Consider the following 22,075-nt stretch of genomic DNA (forward strand, 5'->3'; position numbering starts at 1 on the left):
AGTAATAATCCATTGTATATATATACCATATCTTCTTTATCCATTCATCTGTCGATGAACATTTAGGTTGCTTCCATGTCCTGGCTATTGTAAATAGTGCTGCAGTGAACACTGGGTTGCATGTATCTTTTCGAAGTATGGTTTTCTCTGGATATATGCCCAGGAATGGGCTTGCTGGATCATCTGGTGGCTCTATTTTTAGTTTTTTAAAGAACCTCCATACTGTTCTCTGTAGTGGCCATACCAAATTACATTCCCACCAACAGTGTAGGAGGGTTCACTTTTCTCCACACCCTTTACAGTATTTATTGTTTGTAGACTTTTTGATGATGGCCGTTCTGATAAGTGTGAGGTGATACCTCATTATAGTTTTGATTTACATTTCTCTAATAATTAGCGATGTTGAGCATCTTGTGCTTCTTGGCCATCTATATGTCTTTGGAGAAATGTCTATTTAGGTCTTCTGCCCATTTTCTTTTTTTTTTTTTTTTTTTTTTTTTAAATTTATTTATTAATTTATGGCTGTGTTAGGTCTTCATTTCTGTGCGAGGGCTTTCTCTAGTTGCGGCAAGTGGGGGCCACTCTTCATCACGGTGCGCGGGCCTCTCACTATCGCGGCCTCTCTTGTTGCGGAGCACAGGCTCCAGATGCGCAGGCTCAGTAATTGTGGCTCACGGGCCCAGCTGCTCCGCGGCATGTGGGATCCTCCCAGACCAGGGCTCGAACCCGTGTCCCCTGCACTGGCAGGCAGACTCTCAACCACTGCGCCACCAGGGAAGCCCTTCTGCCCATTTTCTGATTGGGTTGTTTGTTTTTTTTGATATTGACCTGCATGAGCTGTTTATATAATACATTTTGGAGATTAATCCCTTGTTGGTCACATCATTTGCAAATATTTTCTCCCATTCAGAGGGTTGTCTTTTTGTTTTGCTTATGGTTTTCTTTGCTGTGCAAAAGCTTTTAAGTTTAATTAGATTCCATTTGTTTGTTTTTATTTTCATTACTCTAGGAGATGGATCCAAAGAGATATTGCTGGGATTTATGTCAAATACTGTTCTGCCTATGTTTTCCTCTAAGAGTTTTATAGTATCCGGTCTTACATTTAGGTCTCTAATCGATTTTGAATTTATTTTTGTGTATGCTGTTAGAGAATGTTCTAATTTCCTTCTTTTACATGTAGCTGTCCAGTTTTCCCAGCACCACTTATTGAAGAGACTGTCTTTTCTCCACTGTATAATCTTGCTTCCTTTGTCATAGATCGATTGACCATGGGTGTGTGGGTATATTTCTGGGCTTTCTATCCTGTTCCATTGATCTATAAGTCTATCTTTGTGCCAGTATCATACTGTTTTGATTACTGTAGCTTTATAGTATAGTCTGAAGTCAGGGAGCCTGATTCCTCAAGCTCCATTTTTCTTTGTCAAGATTGCTTTAGCTATTCAGGGTCTTTTGTGTTTCCATGCAAACTTTAAGATTTTTTTTGTTCTAGATCTGCAAAAAATGCCATTGGTAATTTGATAGGGATTGCATTGAATCGGTAGATTACCTTGGGTAGTGTAGTCATTTTGACAATATTGATTCTTCCAACCCAAGAACATGGTATATCTTTTCATCTGTTTGTGTCATCTTCGATTTCTTTCATCAGCATCTTATAGTTTTAGGAGTACAGGTCTTTTGCTTAGGTAGGTTTATTACTAGGTATTTTATTCTTTTTGATATGATAGTAAATGGAATTGTTTCCTTAATTTCTCTTGCTGATTTTTTGTTGTTAGTGTATAGAAGTGCAACAGATTTCTGTGTATTAATTTTGTATTCTGCAACTTTACCGAATTCATTGATTGCTCTAGTAGTTTTCTGGTAGCATCTTTAGGATTTTTTTATGGGCCATGTGAAGAACCATAAATATTACTTACTCTGCAGGCAAAGGGAAATCCTTGACCTGTCCTCAACAAAGGAATGACACAAATAGATTAACATACTGAACCTACCCAGGTTCTGCATGGCGGACTCATTGTAGGAGAGCAGAGCTCCCACTATTCTTTCCCCACATCATTGCAAGGAATAATGGTTCTGCTTTCTCTAAGAAAAAGCAAGGAGTGAAAAATATCTCCACCTTCATTAGGTCCAGAAGCTCCACCTGGGGAAGAACTTTTCACTAAATGTAATCACTGATTTCCATTGGACTGCTGATGAGATCTTTGTTAAGTGAAACATATTTCCTCAATTCTTACACCTGAACATATCTCCTCTCCCTATTATTTTACCTAGAAACAATAACAGTGTCCAAAGATATGCAGTTCTAGCAGGAGTGATAGTGCACACGTTCTCAAGCAGGGCACCTTTTGGAGTGATTCAGAAATTACAGCCACAGGTCTGTAACAAAGAGAAATGGATATGGCAGCTCTCTGAAAACAATAATACATCATGCAAGTAAACATTATTACCAGGAGTTGGATACCAAATATGTGTAAACTAGGACAAGCACCTGCACTAAACTTCTGCTTCTCATCACTTGACCCATTGAGTCTCTATGTGTAAGCAAGTATCAGAAAAAGATGTTTGGCGCTGCCATGACAATAAATCTATCAAAGTTGGAAGCATTGAACTCTGTGAATTATTTCCCAAAATACAAACCTCAAGATGGAAAGAGTTGTATTCACCTGAGGCATTTCCATGAAAATAAATTAAATATTACATAAAAGAGACAATGGACGTAATCAGTGTCCAGATTGATATAGGATTTTTAGTGACTTTCAGAAGACACTTATGATATGCAAAATTGCATTCTCTTCTTGTTTGTAATTATTATACTGAAATGTATTGAACAAACCCTTTGATGTAAATATTGAAGCAGCTATTTGCTTTTTAACACAGTAGTGCAAGGTCATTTCTCCAAAGTGGGGGGAAAATTAAAACTACATGAGAGAGTAGCTCTGGAATGTCACACGGATGTTAAGGTTACTATTTAGATTAAAATATCAGTTTCAATGACTATGGAAAAAATTGAAAAGCATTTTTCCCATTTAAACTCATCAGACAGATAATACCAAAGTAGGGACATGATTTTCCCCTCGGCTCTGGTTAGTCTCATATGTAGAAAATGTATGGATAATTTTTCAAGCTTATCAGGGCCTATAGACATACTGACTACATTGTTCTGCAGGGCACAGATCCTACTGGTTTGAAGAGGTACTGCAGAAGCCTATCAGCATGATGAATGTACCTCTCATGTTTTTGTTTGCTGGTTGAGTACATAGATCAAAAAGGTGGCATGTCTTTTTTTTTTAACATCTTTATTGGAGTATAATTGCTTTACAATGGTGTGTTAGTTTCTGCTGTATAACAAAGTGAATCAGCTATACGTATATATATATCCCTATATCTCCTCTCTCTTGCATCTCCCTCCCGCCCTCCCTATCCCACCCCTCTAGTTGGACACAAAGCACCGATCTGATCTCCCTGTGCTATGTGGCTGCTTCCCACTAGCTATCTATTTTACATTTGGTAGTGTATATATGTCCATGCCACTCTCTTGTGTTTGGTTTTTACAGTTTTTTCCTCGTAGTTGATTTCTAATCTCATAGTGTTGTGGTTAGAAAAGATGCTTGATATGTTTTCAGTTTTCTTAGATTATTGAGGCTTTCTTTATGACCCACTGTGTGATCTATCCTGAAGCACGTTCTGTGTGTACTTGAGAAGAATGTGTATTCTGCTTCTTTCGGGTGGAGTGTTCTATAAATATCAATTAAGTACATTTGGTATAATGTGTAATTTAAGGCCTGTGTTTCCTCATTGACTTTCTGTCTGGATGGTCTGTCCACTGATGTAAGTGGAGTGTTAAAGTCCCCCACTCTTATTGTGTTTCTGTAGATTTCTCCTTTTATGGCTGTTAGCATTTGCCTTATATACTGAGGTGCTCCTATGCTGGGTGCATGTATATTTACAATTGTTATATCTTCTTCTTGGATTGATCCCTTGATCATTATGTAGTGTCCTTCTTTGTCTCTGGTAACAGTCTTTATTTTAAAGTCTATTTTGTCTGATATGAATATTGCTACTCCAGCTTTGTTTTAATTTCCATTTGCGTGGAATATCTTTCAGTCTGTATGTGTCCCTAGGTCTGAAGTGGGTCTGTTGTAGACAGTATATATATGGGTCTTGTTTCTGTATCCATTCAGCCAGTCTGTGTCTTTTGGTTGGAGCCTTTAATCCATTTACATTTAAGATAATTACCAATATGTATTTTCTTATAGCCATTTTGTTAATTATTTTGGGATTGTTTTCATAGGTCTTTTTTCTTCCCTTCCTCTTTTGTTCTCTTTTCTTGTGATTTGATTATCTTTAATGTTGTATTTGGATTCCTTTTCCTTTTTTGTCTGTATATCTATTGTAGATTTTTGGTTTGTGGTTATCATGAGGTTTTGATATAGCAGTCTATATATATACAAGATTGTTTTAAGTTGCTGGTCTCTTAATTTCAAAGGCATTTCCAATATCCTGCATTTGTACTGTCCTCACGATTGTTGATTTTGATATCATATTTGTGTATGGATGATTTCCTACCTTTACTGTATGTTTGCCTTTACCAGTTAATTTTCCCATTTGCAATTTTCTCATTTCTTGTCATGGACTTTTCTTTTGCCCCTAGAGAAGTTCCTTTAGCATTTGTTGTAAAGCTGGTTTGATGGTGCTGAATTCTCTTAACTTTTGCTTGTCTGTAAACCTTTTGATTTCTCCATCGAATTGGAATGAGAGCCTTGCTGGGTAGAGTATTCTTGGGGGTAGGTTTTTCCCTTTTATCACTTTAAATATATCTTGCCACTCCCTTCTGGCCTCAGAGTTTCTGCTGAAAAATCAGCTGATAACCTTATGGGGATTCCCTTGTATGTTATTTGTTGCTTTTCCCTTGTTGCTTTTAATATTTTCTCTGTCTTTAATTTTTGTCAATTTGATTAACAACTTATTGACTGGAGATGTATTAATACATCTTTTGTTACTTGAATGTTATTGACCAGAGACGTATCAGTACGTTTTTAGAAAGTGATACAATTAATATCACTGTGTGAAGTTGTTAGGGCTTAAAATTGATCAAGAGTTCATTACAACTTGTGATTGTCATTATCATTCACGTTTTGCTCCATTAGGTTTTTATTCCAACCTTGTGTAAATTATAACGCAAGTTTATTATCGTAAAATCTTCAAAAATTATGCATCATGAAATTTTGAGTGAAGAAGAATTTTTCGGTGAATTTTATGCAGATACTTTCTCTGATTGTCCTAATGACATATATACTAGTGTCTCAGAAGATGATAGTTCTTCATAATATAGTTCTGATTCAGAAGATGTGAATATTAGACCAAGAAAAAGACAAAAAACCTTAGTGATTGATTCTGATACAGAAAGTGAAAATGAAACTCACAGTGCTGGAGAGTGCTTCTTTGCTTCTACAGAAGAGTGGGTTGAAGACAACATTTCACAAAAATTAGAAGACTTTATGGGTGTGTCAGCTGTAACTATTGAATGTAATAACCCACAAAGTGTTAGTGAAATAGCAGAATTAATTTTTGGTAACGACTTTTTCAAGTTGGTAGCTTCTCAAACAAACTTGTATCACCAACAGAATGAAAAATCATATAAAAAGTATGATAAAGCATTAAAATGGGCTGACGTAAGCAATGGTGACATGAAGAAGTTTCTTGAATTAATAGTTTTGATGGAACAAATAAGAAAGTCACACTGGAAAGAATATTGGTCGACTAATCCCTTACTTGAAACACCTATCTTTCCAAAGATTATGACGAGAAGAAGGTTTGAACAAATAATGACATTTCTTCACTTTAATGATAACTTGGAAACTCCACGTCCTGCAGACAGAATTTCAAAAGTTAAATCTCTTTTGGATTATTTTCTACCAAAATTTCAATCGATCTGTGTACCCAAACAAGAGCTATCACTTGAGGAGGCAATGATAAAGTGGAGAGGACGACTCAGATTCAAAACCTATAATCCCAGAAAACTTACAAAATATGGAATTTTGGTCAGGATGGTTAGCGAAAGTGAAACTGGATACACATGCAGCCTTGAGATTTACACGGGTGAAGGAAAGAAACTGCAAGAAACAATATTATTGGTCCTACAACCTTATCTTGGTTCATGGCACCATATTTACAAAGACAGTTATTACAACTGTGTCCACATCTGAAATATTGTTGAAAAATAAAACCAGAGTTTGTGGGACTATAAGAGAGAATCGTGGTCTATTAAACCAATTAAAGGCGAAATCTAAAAATCTACAGAGGGGAGAAATGACATTCTTACAGAAGAGAGAAGTGATTCTTCTTATATGGAAAGACAAGAGGCTAGTCTGCATGGTAACAACTATTCATGACGCCTCCATAGCATCTACAGGAAAAGAAGACAGGAGGACTGGCCATCAGATAACTAAGCCCACTTGTATATAGAGTATAATAAATATATGAAAGGAGTTGATCAATCTGATCAAATCTGTCAAACTTCAGTGTCCTCTGGAAAACTCGAAAATGGTATAAGAAACTGGGTTTCTTTTGAGTAATTGCGGTTTATTCAATGTATTTAAAATTTACTGTAGCCTTAATGCACAGAATAAAATGACTTACAAGTAATTTTTATTAGCTAGAGAAGGACCATTCTGGTGAATGTAGTGGTAGTCCTGCACCTGGTCCTTCTTGTGGCGTTTCTAAAAGAGCCCCTGCAAAGATCCACCTTGTCAACTATCAGGTAAAATAAAAACATATTCTAGAGGAAATAATACCCACAGGACTAAAAAAAAGTGCCGCCAGAAAGTGTAGCATCTGTTCTTTCAGAGGAAAGCACAGTGAAACACAGTATGTTTGTAATAGATGTTCTGTTCCCCTGCACAGAGGTGCCTGCTATACTGCCTATCACACTCTAACAAAATATTAGAATGCTTTAGTAAGACGTGTACAAAGTTTCAAATAAATACATTAAGTGCAAAAAAAAGTTGTCAGTATTTACTCAAATGCGAGTGTTTCCGTATTCACTTACATAACAAATTGCCAGCCGCCAGTGTTAGTTTCTGCAAAAATCCCCTGGTCAGTAATGTGTTAATATGTGTCTTGGCATGTTCCTCCTTGGGTTTATCCTGTATGAGACTCTCTGCGCTTCCTGGACTTGGATGACTGTTTCCTTTCCCATGTTAGGGAAGTTTTTGGCTATTATCTCTTCACATATTTTCTCAGGCCCTTTCTGTCTCTCTTCTCCTTCTGGGACTCCTAAAATGCAAATGTTGGTGAGTTTAATGTTGTCCCAGAAGTCTCTTAGGCTGTCCCCATTCTTCTCATTCTTTTTTCTTTATTCTGTTCTGCGGCAGTGATTTCCACCATTCTGTCTTCCAGCTCACTTATCCGTTCTTCTGCCTCATTTATTCTGCTGTGGATTCCTTCTAGTGTATTTTTCATTTCAGTTATTGCATTGTTTATCTCTTTTTGTTTGTTCTTTATATCTTGTAGCCCTTCAACATTCCTTGTATCTTCTCAATCTGTGCATCCATTCTTTTTCCGAGATCTTGGATCATTTTTACTATCATTACTCTGAATTCTTTTTCAGGTAGACTGCCTGTCTCCACTTCACTTAGTTGTTCTTCTGGGGTTTTATGTTGTTCCTTTGTCTGAAACATAATCCTCTGTTGTCTCATTTTGTCTAACTTTCTGTGTTTGCAGTCCCACAGGCTGCAGGATTATAGTTTGTCTTGCTTCTCGTGTCTGTCTCCTGGTGGATGAAGCTGATCTAAGAGGCTTGAGCAGGCTTCCTGTTGGGAGGGACTGGTGCTGCCCACTGGTGGGTGGAGCTGGGTCTTGTCTCTCTTGTGGACAGGGCTGTGTCAAGGGGTGTGTTTAGAGGTGGCTATGGGCTCAGGAAGACTTTAAGCAGCCTGTCTGCTGATGGGTCAGGCTGTGTTCCTGCCCTGTGGGTTGTTTGGCCTGAGGCATCCCATCACTGGAGCCTTCAGGCTGTTGGGTGGGGCCAGGTCTTGGCATCAAAATGGCAGCCTCCAGGACAGCTCACGCCAATGATTACCCAATACCTCTGCCACCAGTGTCCTTGTCCTTGTCCCCACAGTGAGGCACAGCCGCCCCCACCTTCCCAGGAGACCCTCCAAGACCAGCAGGTAGGTCTGGCACAGGCTCCTCTGCAGTCACTGCTTTTTCCCCTGGGTCCTGGTGTACACGAGACCTTGTGTGCACACTCCAAGAGTGGCATTTCTGTTTCCCCCAGTCCTGTGGAGTTCCTGTGATCAAGCCCCCCTGGTTTTCAAAGCCAAATGTTCTGGGGGGGTTCCTCCTCCCAGTGCCAGACCCCCAGACCAGGGAGCCTGACATGGGCCCAGAACTCTCACTCCTGTGGGAGTACTTCTGCAATATAATTATTTTCCAGTTTGTGGGTTGCCCACCCAGCAGGTATGGGATCTGACTGTGTCGTGAATGTGCCCCTCCTACCATCTCGTGAATTCTTATTTGCCTTTGGAAGTAGAAGATCTTTTTTGGTAGGTTCCAGTCCTTTTTTGTCAATGGTTGTTTAGTAGTTAGTTGTGATCTTGGTGTTTTCATGAGAGGAGGTGAGCTCAGGTCCTTCTACTCCACCATCTTGTAGAGATCTATCTAAATTTGCTTTTTAAAGATTTATTATACTGTCAGACTTGTGATAGTCTTAACATTCTTCTACCCGGTAGTTAGGAATCTCTAGGAATGTACTTTTGGCTCTCTGAACATATTACAGGCTTAGAAGCCTGTACTTTTTAGTTAATCACTTGCTTTACAAAGCTAAATCATTTAAACCTGTTTTTTATTTTTAATTATATTTTAATAAACTTAATTTTTGAATTGGTGATACATTTACATGGTATGAAATTCAAAGATACAGGAGAATATACGATGAAAAACCTAATTCCCACCCCTAACTTCCATTTAACCTGTTTCCTTCCTTGTAGCCAACTATCATTACCAGATACCAGTGTGTCCTTCTGGAGATGGCCTACATACATTCAAGCAACATGTATATGTACTTCCTTCCACTCTCTTCTATAAAAATTGTAGTTGTTTAATTCTATATACCATTCTGTTCATTGTGTTATATTTAAAGAAGGGAAGAGGATAAAGCAGCACATTATAATCAACTATAAACCTTTTAATAAAAATATTTAATTGTCATTACTGTCACATAATATATATTTTGTAAGTATTCCCTTCTTTGACAGCTTTGAGTAGAAACTTTTAGTTTTCAACATGTGATGCTGTGGATGGGAGTTTATTTGACATTTTTTTTTGTAGAGTGAGCTCCAACTGCGTAAAGAAGTAGAGACAAGGCAGCAACTGGAACAAGCATTAGGCGAACATCGAGAGCTGATTGATGCTCTGACAGCTGAAATTCTTCTCCTTAGAGAAGAAAATACTGCTACCCAGGTACTTAGATGAGATCCCAAACTTTTCTGTGTTTAGTAGTATAAAGCATCTTTACGGATGTATGAGATTCTCTTCTTTGCCTTTGATTTAGTTGTGCTGGCATGATTACTTAGTGCTTCTTTATTATCATCAAGAGTAACTTTTATGGAACATTTATTATATTGGAGGTACTATAGTAGAAACTTGGACTACAAATAGTGTAGAATAAGTCTACTATCTTTAAGAAACTTACTATTTATTGGGGAAGACAGAATCTACATTTAAATGATAACTACCAACATTATAATAGTTTATCCAAAACGTGAAATGAGTTATGAAATGAGTTCTGATAGCTACTTTTCATTTCAAAACAGCAGAGGATACCCTTTGAGGAGCCCTCCTATAACATGCTGTTTAAAGTTGTTTATAGTATCTTCAGTATGTTTATTCATCTTTTTGTTCTCAAATAGTGGTTATTATTACTTTTACTTAACAGCCAAAAGAGATTAGAAAATAAGTAGTTAGTAAACAAGTTATGTTTGTGTCAATGGACATTAGATATAAGACATGTAATTTTTTTTATTGATCTATAGTTCACATACCATTTAACTCACCCTTTTAAAGTGTGCAGTTCAGTGGTTTCTTAGTATATTCATGGAGTTGTGTACCAGCACCATTAGCTAAGTGCAGAGTATTTTCATTAACCCGAAGAGAAACCCCATACTCATTAGCATTCACTCTCCATTCTCTCCTCCCCTCAACCCTTGGTAACCACAAATATACTTTATGTTTTTATAGATTTGCCTAATCTGGATATTTTATATAAGTGGAATCATGCAATATGTGGTGTTTGGTGTCTGGCTTCTTTCACACAGCATAGTGTTTTCAGGGTTCATCCATGTTGTCACGTGTATCAGTACTACATTCCTCTTTATTGCCCAATAATATTCTAAATATTATATGCTCTACCACATTTTGCTTATCCATTCATCAGTTGAAGGATGTTTGAGTTGTTTCCACTTTTTGTGTGTAATGAATTAATAATGCTGCTATGGACATTCATGTACAAGTATTTGTGTGAACATATATTTTCAGTTCTCTTAGGAAGATAGTACACTTTTAAGTATACTAATACGTTCAACAAATCTTTATTGAGCACTTACTGTGGGCCTGGAACCGTTCTAGGTGCAGGAAATACAGTAGTGAACGAAAAAAAAAATCTTGGCCCTCAAGGAGCTTATATTCTAAATAAACACACCCCCCAAATAGTGAAGTATATTGTAAGTTAGATGGTTATTATGTACTATAAAGAAAAATAAAGCAGGTAAGAGGCATAGGAAGTGCCCAAGGTGGGAAGGTATAAATGGGATGGGCCATGTCTGTCTGAGGAGGTGACATTGAGCAAAGGCCTGAAGGAGGTGAGGAAGCGAGCATGCTGATAGCTGAGGGAAGAGCACTCGAGGCAGAGGAACAGAAAGGGTAAAGGTCCTGAGGTGGGAGCATGGCTGTTGAGCTCAAAGCCATCAAGGAGACCAGGGTGGCAGGAGTGGGATGTGGGAGAGGGAGCGCAGGAGGAGACAAGAGCAGGGATGCCAGATCACATGGGGCCCTGCAGGCTGAGTGAGGACTTGGGCTTTTGTTCTGAATGAGATGGGAAACCACTGAAGGGTTTTGGATAGAGAAGAGATGTGATCTGACTTAAGTTTTAAGAGAATCACTCTAGGCTGTTGTGTTGAGATTAGATCAGAGATCACTGCCCTAGCTCCATTCAAGCCCTTAGTGCCTCAGGACACTCCTAGACCAAAGAAATACCCAACAGTTCCATTTATTAAGTAGTTAGGTTCAAACAACTTAATAAACATTTATGTCTTTACAGCTTGGGTGCTGTGTGAAAAAAATAATACATGTAAATTGATTGAAAAAGTCTTATTTTTATCATGATTAAATAGCCACAGTTATTTACTAATGGAATATGTATACGTGTTGTACATGAAGCATTGTACAGCTTCTCATAGATTGGAATCATATTGGACACCATCAATCTTATTTCCTATTCCACAATCATTTTTATGCAGTGTTGCTTTTTAGCACAGCAACTAATGAAAACTCAGCCTCACGAAGATATGACATCATCAGAAGGAATGTATCTTGACCTGATGTTGAATCTGTAAACACTTTAAGCTAGTAGGCAATGTCCCTCGCATTGGCAGGTGGATTCTTAACCACTGTGCCACCAGGGAAGTCCCTTAATGTATTTTGAAGTCAACCAGTAGAATGTGCCAATGGATAGGATATGGGGTGAAGGGGAAGATGTGAGAGAAGAGTCAGAGTTTTGGCCTGAGCAGTTAGAAGGATGGAGTTGTTATTGATGAGGTGGGGATGTTCAGGAGGAGTTTAGTTTTGTGTATTTTAAGTTTGAAAAGCCTGTGTGAGTTCCTGGTGGAGATGCTGAGTAGGCCACTAGATACATGAGTGTGGAATTTGGGAAAAATTGGGCGGATATAAAAATGTTTAGTATACTTCATTCAGCAGTCCTACTAATAATATTTCTGTCTTCTGACCACAACTGATTTTTATCTAATGTCTGTTCATCTTGGAGATATCTATGTCTGTTTGTGTATATACCATTGGCCCTTGAACAACACTAGTTTGAACTGTGCTGGTTCACTTATACGTGAATTTTTTTCAATAAATATGTACTACAGTACTACACAGTCTGTGGTTGGTTGAATCCACAGATGCAGAACCTCGAATATGGAGGGCCAGTTGTAAAGTTATACATGAATTTTCACTGTACAGAGGGTCGATGCCCCTAATTCCCGTGTTCAAGTGTCAACTGTAATATATATAATATATATATACATATGTGGTGTGTATATGTATATTTATATATATATATATAGTCTCTTAACACTATCTTATATACATTACCATAAATTTTTATAATGCTCATGTTTATCAGTTTAAATGCCTATATAATATTCTGTTGAGTTTCCTGCACTTGATGTATCTCTCGGGGTAGCTCCAGAGTCAGTAGTGTATCATCTATATAAAGAGATTTTGTAAATTGAAAGCCCTATGAAAAGGTTAATTCTTATTGTTGTAGCAGTGTATTTATTAATTAATAATATTCCATGATTTATTAGACCATTCTATCATGGAATTTTAAAAATATTTATGATTATATGTTTTAATGAATGCATTGTTTTAGTATTTGAAAGTCTGAAATGATATAGTTATACATACCTAGGTGATGATTTGTTGTCTGATATGCCAATGATATTATTTTGTTCATTTTTCTCTAGGCAAGACTTCAGCAGTACATGATCACAACAGATGAGCAGCTTATATCGCTCACACATGCCATTAAGAACTGTCCTGTGATAAATAACAAAGAATGTCAGGCATTAGAAAGGGGAGCCACAAGTAGAAATATGGACAGTCCAGGTGAGTGGAATAATCTTATTATCCCAGATTGGGATTAAAATACTTATAGAGAAAACAAAACTGTAAACTTGTACGTAGTTATTGGCTGTTTATGCGTAAACAGCATTAACACTATTACATTTGCCACTGCTACTTCCAGCTAATATTTATTGGATACTTGCTCTATGCCAAGTACTTTCACAGTGTTTTACATGTATTATCTCGTTTAATCCTCATAATATAGCTTTCATTTAATTTTCAAGAGTTCTTCACTCAGTCTTATGAGGTAGGTGTCATTGTTACCCCCATTTTTTAGATGAGAAAACTAAGGCTTAGAGAAAGTGTTGGTAACTTACCAAAGTCACAGAAATAGAAAGTAGAAGAACTAGCTTCCTAGACATGTGGGAATTTAGTACCAGCACCTTTCATTATGGTGCCCCAGGTTCGGAAGAGGAAGAGATGGTCATGGAAAGAAAAAAAAATACTGACTTTCAGAAATTCCTGACTTTAGTTCATTTGTGGTGATGCTTTGAAAACCTTTTTTTCACCTCATGTGCCATCATTATATGCCATAGGCTGAATGGGACGTGTAGGATTTTTTACTTCTAAGTAATATTTTGATGAGTGTCTCTGTGTGGAAAGAGTTTTATGTATTTAGGCACGTTTTCTTAGAAGGGATTCTAAGAAGTGGCTGACTCTAAAATTTAACTTGCATGAGATAAACTCGATGGTGAGGGCAGGTCTTCAAGGGCAGTGCTTTTCCCAAAAACAGGCACTCCTTCCCAGTGCTGGCCCCCCCAGGAGCTTTGCCTGTGAGTGACTGCCAAATGAGGATATGGACTAGAAAGTGAAGGCTCCGGAGGCCCCGTGATTTTGCCCTCTGCAGAAATGCATCTAAGTATAAACACCTGAAATGCGCTCATAATTCCTTTGAGTACTCATAGCCTCTCATCTTCTTCAGAGGGTCCAGCTGTAAATGCTAATGTCTCCGTGCCATTGATGTTCAGAGGGGAAGATGTGGTTGAATTCCCACAGGAAGATTTGCCTGTTAAACTGTCTCAGGTGCCAAACCCTCCAGAAAGCGGGAGTCTGGCCAGCAGTTTTCCAGGGCATGTATGTGAGCCAGCAGTATTGTTAACACCGCCCAGGCAGAAAAGCAACTCAGAATTCTCTCCTTTGCAGGATGGTAAGCAGGCTTCTTCTAAAGCTATAAGGCAGCTGTTTTTTTATGCTTCATATATGTAAAATATTGTGTTCATTTTTCCCTGATAAACAGAATTTTAAAAGATACTGATTACCATACCTAATCTTTAAGCTGAAGGAGGGTCTTTCAGGGTGGTTTATATCATGTGTATTATACCTATGGTGAAATGTGACAGGGAATTTCATTATGTATCTGTTCCATCTGACATTGTAAATATTAATTAAACTCAGATCAAAGGGCCAAAGTCCTGAGCAATGAAATGCAGAGTAAGGGGAATACCATTTGTGTCTATGGCCCAGGGGCACAGGAGGGGGTAAGAAACAAGGGGAGATTGTACTCCAGAGAGTAAGGAAAGTTTAACCAAGGAAATGAAAGCCTATGTATAATTAAAAGTAGCTTTAGAATTACTTTTGCAGCACATATAAAGAGAACTTTGAATAAAATATTAAAAATTTATTATTAATCCTTAGCTCATAGGTTCTTAAAACTTGGAGCCCATGATGTTCCATGGACTCCTTCACTGTTTGGAAAATTATGTTTATTTGTCCACATGTACATTTTTCTGGAGCTGTAGCTTTCATTTCATTTTCAGAAGAGTTCTTCAATCAAAATAACTACCTTAGACGTTCCTCCAAAGTTTTTAGAAAAATGTTATTCAGCCCTGATTTGCCTAAATTTTTCTTTCTTTAAAAAGAGTGTTTATATTTTTATGTAGAGGAACAGAAGAATAATTTTTATTGTCATTAGGACATACAGAATTTGTCAGATTTTCTGCACTTCGTTTCCCTTAGAGGACGTGAAAAGACCATAAGAGGTTAAAGAAAATGACAAATCCTTGCTGTTATAAAATTTGTTTTGGCATTTACAATGCAGATGTAGAGTTTGTCAGATCTGTGTGGTGCAGGGGGACAGCGCTAGGCTGAGGGTCAAAAGTGCTGGAGTCTTGGCCTGCCGGTCCAGTGACTAGCTGTGCGTCATGGGGCTAAGATACCTCTCCTGGACTTTAGTTTTCCTGTCTCTCAAATGAGAGTCTTCCTTTATCTTTAATGTCCTTCCAGCTCTACAGTTCTGTGATTTGATATTTCCTCTTTAGAGGTCTAGTAAGTATTATTAACACTGGCTAGATTTATGAAATATAATTTCAATTCTGATTTCTGTTCAAGTTAGCTTTTCATTCCTTAAAGTAATTTTTCAAATGTTTGCATGTTATTAATGGGCTTGCCTAATGATCTGTTATGAGATATTGTAAATTATTTTTCATTGGTGATAATAAGGTAGCTTGAAATCCTTTTAAAGAAATAATTATAATAAATATTTTTACTCTGCAAATATATTAACTCTTCATTAAAGCAAATTATTCAGCAATTCAGGATTGCTCTAGACAACATTTTGTTAGCATCTTCAGCAGGTTCTGCATTGAAAATAACACTGCACATTTCTTTTACAGTGTGCAGATAGAACTACTTTGGAATATGTATTCTGAATTGGTGAAGTTTTATTAGCATACTTTTCAGCATTTTCTTTGGAATGCTCACATGTAAAGAGTTGTTCAGTTAAACTGAACATGCAGACAGAGATGAGAGGTACATAGGGTGCATCATCAGTGTTCAGTTAGGCTCTAGAACAACTGTTCAATAGAACTTTCTGTGATGATAAAAAATGTTCTATATCTCCCCCATTTAATATGGTAGCCACTATTAGCCTTATGGGACTGCTGAGAACCTGAAATGTAGCTACTGTGACTGATGGAACTGAATTTTAAATTTTATTTAATTTTAATTAAAGTTTGAATATGAATAGTCACATATAACCAGAGACTACCATATTGGACAGTGTTGTTCTAGAATTTCCCATCATAAATACTTTCCTTTAGCTACTAATCAATTTCTACTTTCTTTTTTAACCATGCTTCTTGAAAGAGTGGTATACATATGCTGTTTTCACTTTCTTATCTCCCATTCACTTTTTAAAGTATTAATTTAATTCATATTTGCAGGTGGTTAAAAAAAGCACATAGAAGGATCTCCTCCTCCACCTCTAGGCCTACCTCAAGAGGCAGTTATTTTTATCCCAGTTTGATTTCTGTTTATCTGATGGTGGTCTTAATAATTAACATAAAATATTTTTACATCTCTTTTCTTGAAATATCAACTTTACACAATCATTCTAGACTCTCCCTTATTAAAGAAGAGGGTTTAATTCATCTTAACACCAGCCTCTCTTCTCTATCTAATTTGGATAATTATATTTTTATTTTTAATTCTTCTGTTGCAGAACTTTATGACTTTAAATGCTTTCTATTTCTTTTTCATTAATTTCAGGTAGTATCTATTAGCTTTCTGCTATGAGAGGAGAACACTAACTCCCCTCCCTTTCTTCTTCCTCTCCTTTGTTTCCACCTCCCATCTTCAGTCACCTTTACCTTTCCTTTGGTAGTATCAAGTTTGATAACATTTACAATGTTCCATTACAATTATGTCTTCTCTGTCTCACCTATAGATGGATACTGACATTGAAAACAAATAACAATTACATTTTCTTTTTGGGTCCATTGTTACTATCAGTCCTTGTGCCACACAAAAGGAAAAAGTTCATAGTATGAAGATCAAGGTGAATTCTTATTTCACTTCATCATTTGCTCAGAATGTTTTACTTGCCTCTGTGTTTATACTGTGATTTTCTTGTTCTGTTTTTATTTTGCCTGAAGATTCAAATTGCTTTTACCATCTTGTTGACAAAAGTATAATGTGCTTTCACCCATTTCATTTGCACGTCCTTTAGTCATTCCACTTTCACACCAGAGATACCTTCCCAGAGCCCCCCAACCTCTGTTCCAGTCTCAACGGATTGCTTTCTGGGCCTGTTGCACAGCTCTTATCCTGGGACTTGCTGTTATCACACTTTTTTAAAAAATATTTATTTATTTATTTTATTTTTGGCTGCGTCAGGTCTTAGTTGTGGCACACAGGATCTTCGTTGTGGCACGCGGGATCTTTCGTTGGGGCATGTGGACTTTTCTCGAGTTGTGGTGCACAGGCTCCAGAGCGTGTGGGCTCTGTAGTTGTGGCACACAGGTTCTCTAGTTGTGGCTTGCGTGCTCAGTAGTTGCAGCACATGGGCTTAGTTGCCCCACAGCATGTGGGATCTTAGTTCCCCCACCAGGGATTGAACCTGCGTCCCCTGCATTGGAAGGCGGATTTTTAACCACTGGACCACCAGGGAAGTCCCTGTTATAACACTTTTGGTTTGGATCCGCTGCGTCCTAGATTCCATTTCTTCCTCTTTTTTGGTTTTCTCCCTCAGTTTTCTGAAAGAAGTCATCAGAAGGAGTATATAGAAGGTAAACTTTGAGTTTTTGAAAATCTGAAAATATTGTCATTTTTCTCTTATACTTGATTGATGATTTGGCTAGAAATAGAATTCTAGGTCCTTAGTCCCTTTTCCTGAGAAATTAAAGACATTGTTCCATTGACTTTTAGTATCCAGTGTTGCAGTCGAGATGTCTAATGTCATATCGAAATTTTATTTCTTTGTATTTTTGACCTACTTTTCCTCTGTGGAAGCTTTTAGGATCCCTTTATTTTTATTCTGAAATTACACAGCGTGTATCTAAATGTGGGTTTTTTCCTCATTATACTGTGAGGCACCCGTGGGACCTTTCTGTCAGAAGACATGACTTTCTGCAGTTTGGGGAAATTACATGTTGACCTTCTGGATTATTTTCTCATGTATTTGGTCTTATATCTTCCTTCTTATATTTTGGAAGTATTTTTCACTTTATATTCAAGCCTGACTTTTACATTTTTGTATTTCACCAACCATATTTTTAATTTCCAAGCAAGGACCCTTTCTTATTTTCTGATTGTCCTTTTTTCCATTGCTGCTCATTATGAATGCAGTATCTTCCAGAAACTCTCTTCTGAGGAAACCAGTTAAAATTTTGTTACATTTTCCTCTGTACTTGAATTTTCTTTCTTCTCTTCTTAGTCTGTTCTATTTATCTATACTGGCTTTTCTTTTTTGTGCTGCTGGCTTTCCTCAATGTCTGGTCATCCTTTATTGTCCATTCATATTTAAGAATAAATAACTAGGTTGAATAGTATAGGTAGTTGGCATAAGTTTTCTCCTCTATGATGTAGGTAAGGCTGGGTCTGTTTTCCCAGTATGTTTTGCCTTAAGTAGTTGCTTTGTGCATATGGGCATGAGATGTTAACTGCAGGCTTCCTGTAGCATATGGAAGCAGGATCCAGATATTCAATTGGGTCTACCACATTTGCTCTTCCCAACCCTGTTTTTGTTGTTTTCAAGGATGGGTGTCGGAAGTGGTGAGCAACAGGTTGACTGACATAACTATAAAAGACAAGCTTTCAAGTAATTCCCCAGTTTAGCCCTACTTTTCTCTTTCTCTGTACCTGTCAGCTTTGAGTCTGCAGCCTTTTCAGTACTCCCCAGAAGAAACTGGCTTTACCTGTAGCTTCCTTTTAATTAATAGACATATTCTGGACAGTGGCTTCTGCACAATTTCATTCTTTCACACACTTCTCATCCACTCTCAGTCTTCCAGAAATGTATTGAAATACCTAGTTTGCTACTGCTTCTCCCCAGACCATTATCTTTACTGGTGTGAGTTTATTTGTGTTTATATTTCCTTACTGTCAGTTAAAGAAGGTGAGATAAATGTATGCTCAGTCTGTAGTCTTGAAATAGAAGCATCTATTCCCCCAGTTCACTCCCATATTGGTTATTCTACCTAAATCACTCTTGCTAAGGGCTCCAGTGGCCAATGTGTTGTTAACTCCACTGTACACTTTTCTGTCCTTATGTTTCTAGGTCTTAACAGTAATATTACACACAGTTAACCACTGCCTCTTTGTTTCCTTGAAACCACATTCTTGTAATATTTCTTTATCTTTCTGGCTGCTCCATTTCAGTCTGCTTTGCTAGCTTCTCCTCCTTTATCTGACTCTAAATGTTGAGTTCTTCGTGTCTTGTTACTGGTTTCTTCTCTCACTCTATTCTTTCTCTCTAAATAATCTCACTCGTTCTTGTGGCTTCCACAAGATGTTACGGAAAAACCCAAATGAACTTTTTGGCCAACCCAGTATATGCCAGTGACCTCCAGTTTTGGATCTTAGCCTAGATAGTCTCTTGAGTTTCTGACCCATGTTTCATCTGCTTGGATGGATATATAGGCACCTTAAACTTAGCATGTTCAAAACAATTCTTAATAATCCTCCTTCCACCAAATCTGTTCTCCTTGTCTTCTCCATCTCAGTAAATGGCATCACCATCCATTCACTTGTGCATGCCATCTTGCTCTGCGTGTTTCCCTCACTCCCTACTTTCAGTTCATCACTCTCAGTTTATTGCCAAAATATTTCTCAAACGTATCTACTTCTCTCCATCTTTATAGCAAACATACCTTAGTCAAAGCCACCATCGTCTTTCTTCTTGACTACTACAGTTGCTTATTGGTCTCCCTACTTCTATTCCTGGACCTTCCAATTATCAACAGCATTTAAGAAATGTAAATTATGTAAATTGAGTCATTCCCAAACCTCCAGGTTTCATTGCTCTTGGATTAAATTATAAAATTTCTAACATGGCTTTAAAAAGCTCTGCAAGAAATGGCCCTGCATGCCTCTCTGGTCTCATATACTCCCAGTTCTGCCTTGTTGCTATGCTACAGCCAGACTGGCCTCCTTTCTTTGCTGTTTCCTATTTTGGGGCCTTCACATATGTTGTTCTCTCTGACTGTAATGTTCTTTGCTCTACTTTCTGTCACATATGTAATCATTTAAAAACTTTACTTCTTCAGGGATGCTTCCCCTGCCCATCCTCAGTTTATATTATGTATCTATACTCCCCCCAAGATTCCCAGATATGAGTTAAAATGTGAACTTGGTAGATGGTTTTTCACAAGGATGCCGATAAAGCTCTAAGGAGTATAAAAGACTCTGTACTTGATTGTTAGCGCTGGTATTGCTGGTATGTTCTCTGCTAAAATAAATGAGGCATTCAGAAACCAAATCCTTCTATGGAAATATTTCTCTAACTACTAAGGAGGGCTAATGAGATGATTATAGTGCCAACTGTGGTTAAACGGTACATGTTTATTATGCTTTAATTTTATCTACAGTATTGAGGAGGACTGTTCAAACTCGTCCTGCTCCACGAATTCCTCCAACTGTGGAAATAATTGAGAAGGAACAAAATTGGGAAAAGAAGACCGTACCTACTGGCACAGACATTCAGAATTCAAGTGAAGAGAGTCATCTCTTTACTCAGAGGTGGAGGGCCTCTCACATGGGAGAAGATTTGCAGAACAAAACCCAGGCTCCTTTTGTTAACCTCTCACAGCCCCTCTGCAATTCCCGTTCAAGCACTCAGCAATCAAGAAACCCCGCACTCTCAGAAGAACCCCCAGTATTGGGAGATGGGCAACAGCTTAGAACAAATGAGACATTAATACAAAGAAAGGACATCATAGCACGAATTGCTGAGTTGACACTGCAGAATTCAGCTATCAAGGCACATCTGAATAATATTATTGGGCCAGGGGGAGAGCAAGGGGCTGGACTTTGGGAGTTTAACAAACAGGAAATGAGTCATGCCAGCAACATGACCTCTGTGAGTACCAGTTAAGGATTGACTACAGACATATAGGTATTTAAGTATATTGCTGGAGCATCCAGAAATGACCCTGGATATCTTTGAAGCTGGTACTAGATGGCTTATGCTGTGTCAAGCCCTCATCACAAAATAAGTAGAGGTTATTTATCAGTTTATGTCACACATGCATTAAAAGAGTACAACATAAAATTTAAAATGAGGAAATGAATGGGGAAAATAGGACAAAAGTAAAACAGGTAGGAAAGCTAAAATTAAGCTAGGAATGAAGTTTTTAATATAATATATAGAATAAATATGCCTTGAAAGTTTACCACATAATTGTGTTTTAATTGAAATCATTTTTACTCTTAAAGGGGCTCATAAAAGAGAATTATGTGTAGTTGGCCCTCAACTCGTGAGTAGTTAATTTTTTAGGACACAATGCATTTTCCCTTAGAAATGATGTTTTAAAGAATTATTAAAGTCAGACTTTAATGTACATACTAATCATCTGGGAATCTTGCTAAAATGCAGACTCTGATTGAGTAGGTCTGAGGTAGAACCTGTGCGTTTCTAATAAGTTCCCAGGTGATGTTGGTCCAAGGATTACACTTTGAGGAGCAAAAGTTTGCATATTGTAGTGCTGGAATTTTGTATGTTAAGTAACTGAGGGCTGACCTGGCAACGTAAACCTTCATTTCCTTGTTTGTGGGGAGCAAAGGGATTCTAAGTTCCAGTTGTGGAGTGTTTATAACACACGCCCTCATGCAGATCCCAGTGACGGGAGAGTCTTCCTTTTACCCGGTCATGAGCCAATGTGGCGCCTCTCAGAGTTCTGATGGGAGGCGGGGCCGTGGGAAGGAGCTGGCCAGCTTCATGGATTAGGGGTTCCAGAGTGATCGCTTCCATAAGGGCTTTACCAACTGTGGATTGAGGGCCTCCATGAGGAAGGTTAGGAGAGGGTGGGGGTAAGGGCCATCTCTGTCAGCACTGGCTCATGGGCAGTAAGGGCAATACGGGTATCGAGTGACAGAAATAGCAGTCAGAAGGGACTGGAGAAGAAGCCGAAATGGAGATTAGGAGTGGGCAGCAGTGATCGATACAGTTGTATGTAAGTACAAGCTGCCTCAGTTTTAGTCAACAGAGACATTTCTGTGTATGCAGAGTTTTGAAGATTATTTGAAACAGGCAACTCTTGGTTTAAAAAAGCCCACAGAATTGAAAATGGAGCTTTGCCCCCTTTTCCAATTAGTATAACAGTTAGGCTAGAGAGGATAATCTAGTATTATTCCCCTCACCACCCTTTTCATTATAATCAGAATTACAAAATGATTTTTAATTCATGCTGTTTTGCTTATCTCTTTATTAACTAACGGACATAAGCTACAAATTAGT

At 37.8% G+C, this 22,075-nt stretch overlaps 1 protein-coding gene across 8 annotated transcripts in view; it reads left to right on the plus strand.

The window, feature by feature from the left end:
* Positions 1–22,075, plus strand: part of SPICE1 (spindle and centriole associated protein 1) — a 73,073-nt gene that overhangs the window by 45,236 nt on the left and 5,762 nt on the right. For 7 of the 8 annotated variants that reach the window (XM_007181916.2, XM_057545746.1, XM_007181918.2 and 4 more), the window contains 4 exons: positions 9,328–9,459; positions 12,744–12,885; positions 13,826–14,050; positions 20,208–20,698. In XM_007181916.2, coding sequence (XP_007181978.2) covers positions 9,328–9,459; positions 12,744–12,885; positions 13,826–14,050; positions 20,208–20,698 — 990 coding nt within the window. The remainder of the gene's footprint in view (positions 1–9,327; positions 9,460–12,743; positions 12,886–13,825; positions 14,051–20,207; positions 20,699–22,075) is intronic. The other variant, XM_057545749.1, reaches the window with a different exon arrangement.

The sequence above is a fragment of the Balaenoptera acutorostrata genome, chromosome 4, assembly GCF_949987535.1.
Source record: "Balaenoptera acutorostrata chromosome 4, mBalAcu1.1, whole genome shotgun sequence".
NCBI classification, from domain to species: domain Eukaryota; kingdom Metazoa; phylum Chordata; class Mammalia; order Artiodactyla; family Balaenopteridae; genus Balaenoptera; species Balaenoptera acutorostrata.